Source organism: Gavialis gangeticus, unplaced genomic scaffold (assembly GCF_001723915.1).
Source record: "Gavialis gangeticus isolate Ggan-Ray unplaced genomic scaffold, GavGan_comp1, whole genome shotgun sequence".
Lineage (NCBI taxonomy): Eukaryota > Metazoa > Chordata > Crocodylia > Gavialidae > Gavialis > Gavialis gangeticus.
Genome location: NW_017729025.1, coordinates 156212165 through 156222132, shown reverse-complemented (window position 1 = coordinate 156222132; position 9968 = coordinate 156212165). Strand labels below are relative to the sequence as shown.

General features: G+C 40.7%; 1 protein-coding gene across 1 annotated transcript in view; it reads right to left on the bottom strand.

Annotated features, from left to right (window-relative positions):
• Positions 1-9968, bottom strand: part of LRP5L (LDL receptor related protein 5 like) — a 194636-nt gene that overhangs the window by 107134 nt on the left and 77534 nt on the right. Inside the window, 2 exon segments of the mRNA XM_019519829.1 lie at positions 1246-1417; positions 1905-2301. Of these exon segments, the coding sequence (XP_019375374.1) occupies positions 1246-1417; positions 1905-2301 (569 nt within the window).

The window sequence follows — 9968 nt, the reverse complement described above, 5'->3', positions numbered from 1 at the left end:
GATACACACAACTGAAACATAAGCCAACCGGCTGCAACCCAAATCATAAGCCCACCGGCTATAACAACACAATCAGCCTACCGGCTTCTACATCAAGTCCCAGCCGTCCTGGCTCTCGGGCCAAAGCCTTCTAGTCAGGCTTCTCTCCGCCTGCACCATAATGCAGATCTCTAAGTGCCAAGCGGCACTGCTCAGTCTAGCTCTCCCACAGAGCTCTTACACGCAGGCTGCCAGAAGGGAACTGCCAGCCAGGCTCCGGCCTAGCTGTTTATAAGGGCCCAGCCCTGCCCCCTTCCGGTCACATGGCCGACCTGGTTACTCCCACAACCCACAGCTGAGCTGCCCTAATCTCTACTCAGGAACGGGGCACCTAAGTGCCCCCATGACAGACAACTACTATACCATTTATGCATTAAGACCCTGTAGAATATGCACGTATTGCTAGTTAAACCCAGCTGTAGTCTAGGTGAAAGCCAGAGGCCATCACCTGATATGTTTGGAGACCTACATGAGCAGGTCTCAGATGTAAAAGCAATGATTCTTCAGCAGCACTCAGAGGCATCCTTCCTACTTTCTTTTCCTTACAACAGCATTTCCACTTTGCTAAACTTTGTATAGCACACAAGATTTCCAAGCCAGGGAAAAAGAAACCTGACTACTCTCTGTGCTAAACAGGATGGGATGAATTATGTTATTTGTTCAATAACATAAAAATCACAGAGTATTAGATCTGCTTGATATTATTTCACCTTTCATAACTCTAACAAAAGTAGAAGGCATAATAATTTTCATAAAAATTTAATGAGGTTGTTTCCAGCCTTCCTTTCCCATTCAGTTCCTCTTGTATCTATCTACATCATGGTCTCTGCATAGATTTCTACAGAGCCTACCAAAAGAACGGGCGTGCAAACATCACAATATGTTAAATATTATGCCTTTCCCTGCCCCCACAATCTGAGACACCACATCCACCTACTGTCTTGCTGTAGCCTTAAATCAGTCCCTCTGCATGTAGAAATTTCATTATTCCAGAAATTATGGCCAAGTCAAAAAACCTATAAATGGATTTCACTTGAGCATCCCGCTATTCCACAAGATTCTCAGGTGCTTTAAGCAGGACCTACTTAAGGGCAGCGTATCATTAAGTGGATTCCTAAACATTCCAGGCCCTACACATGCTTGCAGGGATAGTTCTTCCTTTTGTTTTCTGGGAATGCACAAACGTTCCATTTTATTATTACTTGCCTCAATTTTGTCCGTTTTTGCATCTCCCCAGTAGAGTCTGTCTTCTTCAAGATCCAGTGCCAAGCCATTGGGCCAGCCTAGGGAAGTGTTTACCAGGACTCTCCTCTCTGAGCCATCCAGATAAGCACACTCAATCTTTGGACTTTCACCCCAGTCTGTCCAGTACATGTAGCTGTAGGGGAAAACAAACAAAACAAAGCCAACAACAACAGTAAGAACAAATAAACACGTATTTATGTTACAGTAAGTTACTGATGTTCAACTTGGGGTTTGTAACCTGCTGAGAGAACTCTCCCTTGGTAGTCTCATGGGGCAGTAATCAAACTAATAACTCCACTGGCAGTCAGTTAATGACAATAATCTAAGGACTGAGCCTTAAAAAGCAGTTATCCAGCATGGGCAGTGGCACCATTCTTTACTATTTACAATAACATTAAGGATAAGGAATAGTAAGGCCCAAAAGGCTACATAAAACTTATTAGATGAAAGCATGCAATATACTGATTTTGACAGAAGACAAGGAGTGAAAATCGTGATCTCTGACAAAGAGCATCTCTATCACCTACTAATTAGCTGTTATAGTCTTGCAGAACCCCAGACAGGGCTTAGAAAAGATTGACCACAGGGCAATAAAACAAAATAAAACAAGAACTCCTCACCCCATCACAGGATTCAGCACTATTGCCCTGGGTTCATCTAGATTTTCGGATATCAGGATCTTTCTGGATGTCCCATTCAATCGAGTCACTTCAATGCGATCTGTTCCTGTGTCAGTCCAGTAGAGGTTCCTAGCCACCCAATCCACTGCAATGCCATCAGGGTGGTTGATTTCTGTGGTCACTAGGGTCTGCGCTCCAGAGCCATCGAGGTAGGCCCGACGAATCGCCCTGACATCGTCATCAGTCCAATATATATATCCTTCAACAGCATCGTAATCTATTGCAATTGCATGCCTGATATTGTCTATTTGCAGAATGATATCAGTGAAATCTGGCATGTCCAAGGAGATTCTTCGCAAATCTGTCCTTCTTGCAAGCAATAAGACTTCCTCAGCACCTGGAACAAAGCACTGCCCATGTCATTTTTCACCTGTAGTGAGAGTTCCTTCACCTGTCACAAGTACATTTTAACCCCCATTAAGAATTACTGTACAGAAAGCAACGCATTACCAACATCAAACTAACAGATATCACCTAACATCAGGAACACTAACTTTTTGGTCAAGTAAAGGGGTTTGTATTAGACATGGAAGCTATTTCAGAATAGCTATTTCTGCTTAACGCCTTGTGCAGTTGTTGTGGTGATCTCAAAACAGAAGTACCTTATTGCATATCAGTTCAACGCATTGAATTAACTTGGGTAAGACACACTTATTTAAAATGTGAGTGTTCACAAAGAGCGTTAATCAGGAAGAGCTCCTCATATTTTGGAGTCACAATTTACCTTAATTCAAGTTAATTTATCTGTACAAACAAGCTGTAGGGGGCCTTATTAGCTCTTTGCCAGAACCCCTAAACACCACACCTAAGTTGCTTCATGCTTAAGACGGTGGTGAAGCCTCCAGATATTACAGGTCCTACTATCCATCTTGACCCACAAACCCCAATCTGTATTTCCACATTAAAGGCTATGTGCTGTACTCAAGAACCATGTAAGCCACATTATGACGATTTCTGCCACATGGGCAAGATTATACTGCACAGACTGCTGCACTCTCCCTCCTACCTAGGATGAACTTCTACACTAATAGACATGGAACAATCCTTGGAAGGCAGCCACTTGTAGCAAACCCTAAAAAAAAAAGTTGTGGGGGGGGGGTTCAGACCAACAAAATGAAAGTTTTAATTGGAAATCGCTTTATTAACTGTCAGGAAAGGAACAGCACAGAGGGTGGAAAGATTTATATTAAACCAGGTTAACATGAGGATGAGATTCCCTTTCCTAGCACACACCAAAAAAAAATTTGGTGGGTATGTGTCTAGACATTTCATCATATTACGCACAATTTCCAACTGAGCCAACCTTCTGTAGCTGAATAAGTGCATTAGATATGGTTTTCACACACTACATATTACACAAGAAACAACAGGAGAAACATAAGCCATAAGATTTCCTAAACAAATTACATTAATGCTTTGCTTCAGACAGCCAAAAGAGAGAGCAAGTCACAACTACTGCAAGCATGCCTTATCTGCCTGAAACTGACGTACATCTGACTTTTTAAGACAACATGTTTACTTTTTTATGCAATGTCTTATTGTTGGTGAAAAGGCTGCCAAACTAAATACTCTGAAGGGTGTTCTATGGGCGAAATGGAGAAATTCAGACTCCTGTGTTGTTGTTTTGGTAATTTCTTCACCAACAATAAAACTGCACATAAAATAATAAGCCTGTTGCCTAACAAGATAGACTTCTGCCACAGGGCCACAACAATAAACTTGCTCTAAAGAGAATTTACAGAAGTGAGAGTCTAGCTCCTCTCCTATAACCAATTAAAAGCTTAAGGCAGGGGTAGGCAACCCCAGGCACACATGCCAGAGCGTGGCATACAAAGGTATTTTGCTTGGCATGTGTACCTGGGCAGATGGCAGGGCAGCCGTGACAGGCCTGATCCTTGTGGCAGTGCAGCTCCAGCTCCAGCTCCTTCCCTACCATCTGCACCTAGTTGGGCTGGGGGTCTGTGGACCCTGGTGCAACTGCTTGCAGCCTCCCCGCCACCTGAGCATGGGACTGCCCAGAGCTTGGGCTGGCTGTGGCAGGCAGCCAAAAGGTTGCAAGTGGCTGCACAGGGGCCCACAATGCCCTGGTCCAGCGTGTTGCTGGCAGCGCATGCATGTGCACCTTGGGGTGGACAGGGAGGAAAGGGCGGGGGCTGCACTGCCACAACAAAGATCAGGCCCCTTGTGGCTCTCCCAGCCATCTGCTCCTGGCACACCAACATCTTACAAATCAAGGTTGTGGGTGTTTTTAGCACTATACCAAAAACATTGGCAACCCCTGGCTTAAGGCATCTGTTGAGAATGCAAACTGTGGTGGTGATGGTTTTTCACTACTTAACTGAAGTGTACTGAAACCGTCTATTCCATTTCACGCAGCCAACCAAAAACCTGTCATTGCCTTATTCTTACACTTCTTATTATGTATTGACAATGTTCAGTCACCCCTGGCCTAAACTGGGCAAAAAGTGGTAATCTTACAGACAAATCCTTTGAGTCATGCCAGTTCCTTTCAAGAAACTGCTTTGAATTCCCAACACTATATTCTTCTAAGAAATGGTTCTCCCTGGGTATGAGGCAAGCCTGCAAGAGTGCATGTGTTTAGAAGCACCTGTTACATGGCAAAGCCAAATTCATATTAATCTCATATTCCTGCCTAGCTATCACTTGCTTTGGCCTTGGATAAACTTGATTTAGTCCCCAAATACCCCAAGCAGTCAGGGACAGAAACACGAAAGAGAAACTACTTCAGGCTGGGGGTGAGTCAGATGAGTTTGGGAGGAGAGGGGAGGGGTAGGCAAAAGGAAAGATCAGTCTCCACAGCTGGTCTGTTAAGACCTCCTTAACACATCAGTCTCCACAGCACTCAGAGTTGCACTGATAGGCTTTGAAGGAAGGTCTAGGCCGGAGAAAGGCCACAACATGAACATGACGTTGGGAGTGCTAGAGGGGAGACTAACATTAAGTTGTAGGTGGCTGTTTCTACCCAAACTAAAGAGAAAATTTGTCATCCAATCTCCTGAAGATGCATTTTGTTGGCTTTAAAGGCTACTGAGCAAATTCAAATATTTATTTAAAACATATGGCTGAAGTGTGTTGGAAGCCAGTGATCATTTAACAGGACACAAAAAGAAGCCACTTATTGATACGACTGAGGGAACAGCAGCACTTGGTGACCGGATGCCTTCGAGGACTTCTTTAACACAGCATGTAGGAGTAATGTTTTTCTTCTTTAATTTTAAGTTTTCCTTCACTAAAGGAACAATATGTACCCATGATCATTAAATGGTATTGCTGGCATAGGACACAGATATTCAATCTTAAATGATTTACAAATCTCCTGGAAAGAGACCCTTTGTTAAAATAAATACTGAAATATCCCAACGGTTATTTGATATCTTAAGCTATGTTTAAAATGTTGGACTGTGCTAAACATCTTGAGAGAAAACATATCAGCAAAATACAGTGGTGGATGGAAGTAAAAATCAGTTGGTCAAATTGATAATTTGTGCCTCCTGTTCTACTGTACCTCTCATGTCGTGCATGAAGACAAGTAATCTTTTAAATGTTAACCCCATGCAACAGAATCAAACCCCAAAGGTCTCAATGTCAAATAGTTTGCATCTCATAGTTCAGTGGCATACCTCAAAAAATATTACTTTACTAAGCAAAGGCCTCTCAATCATACTGCATCCTTAAAAAGCTATTTTGACAACAGAAACATAAAAAGAAAGAGATTCAAAGTTTATAGTTTTGTTCTGTGTAGAAAGGATTAGCCCAGAAACACTAGCCTGTGAGCTATCCTGACATCTCTGCTGTTGGATTAGAAAAGGGGTCAACAAAACAGTTGTGTTTGTTTTATCAATATGAATTATTTCAATATTAAATGGAAATGGAAGAACTTCAAAACTGCAGAAGGACCTTATTTACAATCGCCTTGGATGGCAAAACTTAAATCTTGCATGGTGTTCTTTCAAAATTGAATTTGTACAGCCAAGATGATTTTCCTGTAATCATCTTTTATTAATTATTTTTACTACTACAAGACCTAGAGGGCCCAACAGATACCAAGCCCCAGCATTCTGTGTTGTACACACATGAAATATAAGATAATCCCTGTCTCAAGAAGCCCCTGGTTTAAATCAGTGATTTTCAACTAGGGCATCACAATATCCTTTTAAAGGTGATGAACAATATCTAGCACAGTTAGGTGTGCAAACAACTACACAAGATTCACAAGAAAAATCCAGGATTTTCAAATAGGAATCCAGTGTCAAAAACATTCTGACCTACTGTGGTCTTTCTGAGTGCTTTGCAACAGAAAAAAATGTTCTATTATTGTTCTGTAGTCAAGAAATGAGTGAAAGCTAAGAGCTACCATTTTCCAAGGGGTGCCTTGAGTCTTTGAGAACCAATAGTCTACACAGACAAGACAGGAGGGAAAGGAAAGTCTCCACCTGATAATGACAGAGCTGGGAATGGAATTTGGGTCTCCCAAGTCCCAGGTGGTAACTGAAATAGGCTTTCCTAGCCCTATCTTTCAGATTTCTAATAGATTTTACTTGAGAAAGTTCTCAAAAGCCAAATTAAAAAAAAGACAAGGAGCTAGAGCCTACAGCAAGCAAAACATCAGTGGTGATGGCAGAAAGAGGGCATCTGAATAACAGACAGCTCACAGCCCACTGTAATACAGGACAACAAACTGGAACAGGAGATAGAAAAGAACAGGCACCAATACCACAGGTATATGGTTTCACTTATGTGACAAATGCAATCAAAAGCACATTTAACTACTACCTTCAAAGTAATGACTACAAATATCTCATTTGTATGGAAGCAATGCTCAATACTATCTTTAGTGGAATTTAGGTAATAAACATTCACATTAAAACCTCACCACAATTATTACACAATATTAAAAAAAAATAATTTGCTTATAAGAATACTGAACATGAAGCTTAACTGCCTCAAAAATGTAGGAGAGGATGAGCATTACTGCAACAGCATACATCAACTACTGTCACACAAAGCCCTCAAAAATTCACAACCATCTCACCATTCCATTTTCAATTATATTAATGCATCTATAATCACTGTGATCTGCTTAAATAATATTAAAATACATTTAATAGAAAGCGAAGGGGCAGTGAATAAGCATTTAACAACTGATAACACATATAGGAGTATTAGAAAGTTTTTTGTTTTTTTTTAAAGTATCTGGGCATCGTTGTACAGGGAAGTGTTGCCTTTTCATACAACTGACTGCATTTTCTCCTCGGTTCTGTTATCTCTGATTTTATTTTTCTCTCTCATCACAATGAACTAGGTCAAGGCTCAATAAGCCTGATGCAGGAGATGCTGAGTGACACTTTCAGGCCTGTACTATACAGAAAGGTACAAGCAGACGAATTTAACAGTTCCCTTCTGGCCACACCAAAGCAGGTTTCAGCTCTCAAAAGGCTACATGTTACTTAAGGAATGTATGCAGAGATTTCCAGCTACACTCAAGGTAACCCAATTTTCTCTCTGTCACTCTCACTGTATTACTGTAACTGGATGGGACAAGTAAGCTTTCATATCATTTTCTGAACAGCCATTGTCTGTTTATCTTTGCACAGCACCTCTATGATGAGGCCATGCTTCTGCCAGCTTAAAAAATGAGAAAGGTCCTTTCTACATCAAACTTGCCTTTCTCTGTGGCTGCACAGTGTACTCTGTATTAAACTGAAAGGCGTGCCATCATCGTTCTGACCCTACGGGTGCTCAGGGAAGATGCATGGAACAGATGTGGGCAGTAAAATTGTAGAATCATGGGCATTTCCTTTAGTAGCTCATTTCTCTCTCATGATCTGATGAAGTCCCCAGAAAGCATCTCCCGGGTGGAAGTTAAGGCATACTAGAATCCTGAAGGAATTTTCAATTTTCTCTATTTTAGGGTGAAGAGAACAAGTTAGCATTACTGAAGTGAGCTACTTGGCCTATGCACACTGGCTGCCTCATAATCCTTACCACTTTGCAGCATCTACTCTTAATGAAGTTACATTCATTTGTAACTACCTTCCTGACAGGCGTGTATCTCAGTACATAGGAACCAAAGACAATGGGATAAAGGCAGTGCCCCAGAAGACAAATGCCACAGCATGTACTACTGAAGTTTCCCAGTGAGTTCTCTCCACGGTCCAAGACTCAATGGACTGTGGACTGTAAAGAATCACTGCTCTTTGCCAATACTACTATGACTGCAAATACCTCTGCAAGCACTTAAAACAAACTGCAATGCAAAAGGCTTTTTCTGTATATACAAGCATTTTTTTCTGGAAAGAAACTGAGGGAAGTCTGGCACGCATACAGCTCTGAGCACAGTGCTAGGAGGGTTAAAAAGTAAATTAATATTAGCATTAGGGGTTGTTTACCTCTGAAACAGTGAACAAGTTAGTTCACCTCTCTGAATCAGTGGCTTTATCTGTAAAATGGTGACTCTATCCATTTCATATGGCAACTTGAGAATGAAGGCTGCTAAAATGCTATGAAAATAGAAGACCATGCAAGGTCTATACTGGACCACATCTATTGTAGAAAATTAAGTACCAGGTGTTTTAGAAACTATCTAGCACAATCAGAAACAAATTAAATGCATTATGTGTTGCAGCACAGATTTAACCAAATGAATCTCTAAATCTGCTACTCAAATTAGTCATCTTGCTAACCACAAAACTAAAAAACAAAACTACTAAGTACTGTGACATGAACAGGTTTCACATCTTACAACAAATAAAAACTTTTGCATAGGCAATGTAAACGACACAAATACAATGCTGCAATCGAAGTTTAAATCCTAACCTGTTGTAAAGTGTTACCTAAAAAGTCTCCCCATCAACCATGGCCAAGAGACTGAGAAGGAAGGAATGTGAGTGTAAAATTACATGTACTTGATGCAAACATTTTTCAAACACGGTGATTTCTTTTTCAAACAAGAAGTCACCTTTGATAGCTTTTTTACATTAAAAACAAAGAAATTGGATTCCTTTTGAAAATTCCATTTTGAAAGAGTTTATAAAGCCTTGAGTTCAAACTTCTCTTTTATTTTTCCAAATGGTTTAAATTTAAAATGGTTTATTATTCTCGTGTCCTTTTCTTGCTCTCTTTCTCCTGAAGAGTTCTGCAGACCTTCTGTGCAGAACTCTTGAGCAAATCTAACAGCCAAACAAATCCATGAATTTTAATGGTTAGCATTTAGAAACAGATGCTAACTACACCTGAATTAAAATAAAACCAATACACAGTGTTGGTCATTTATTCTCACTCCCCAAACACTTTATGCTCTCTTTGTAATTAAGAAACCACACAGAATGGACTCGAGGGATTCTTTGTGTGTTGCGTTCCACTCTACCCCTCCCCTACTTAATCCATTAATTTTAAAATTTAATGCCCATGCTAGGTATAGTGTTTGCTGAGATTTTGTTGGTTTGTGTGCCTCTTATTATTAAAAATTCATGCTTCAGTGCTGAAAATGGCAGCTGCATTCTATTTGCAAAATTAACTCCAATCAGAGTTGACAGCAGCGAAACAGCCCATCTCACCAGCTCAACAAGAGCCTTTTTTATTCTCCCCTTGGCCCACTTCACATTTGACAAGTGACAAGACATCTATAATACAGTAACAAATGCTCCAATTTATTCACCCAACCTAAACAAATGTAGACTGCAGTGGTTGCCTTTGCTAATCCATGCCAGCAAACGCCATGCTATTCCTTTCCCATTTGTCTGTCTGCTAATCAGGATAGAACAATGCCCCCTTGTGGGTCTCTTCACCCTCAACTCCCCCTTTTTCCCTTCCTCCAGTCTACTCATTAGGAACTTTTTTACAGCCACTATTTTACTGAGCAGAACAGAATTTGTAAACCAGAAAGTTTAGTTCTGCACTGAAACGTAAGAAAAGAATCAAATTTTTCTTTTTTTATTTCTTCTTTGGGGGGGGGGGGGGTCAAAAAACTTTTTAAAAAAACTT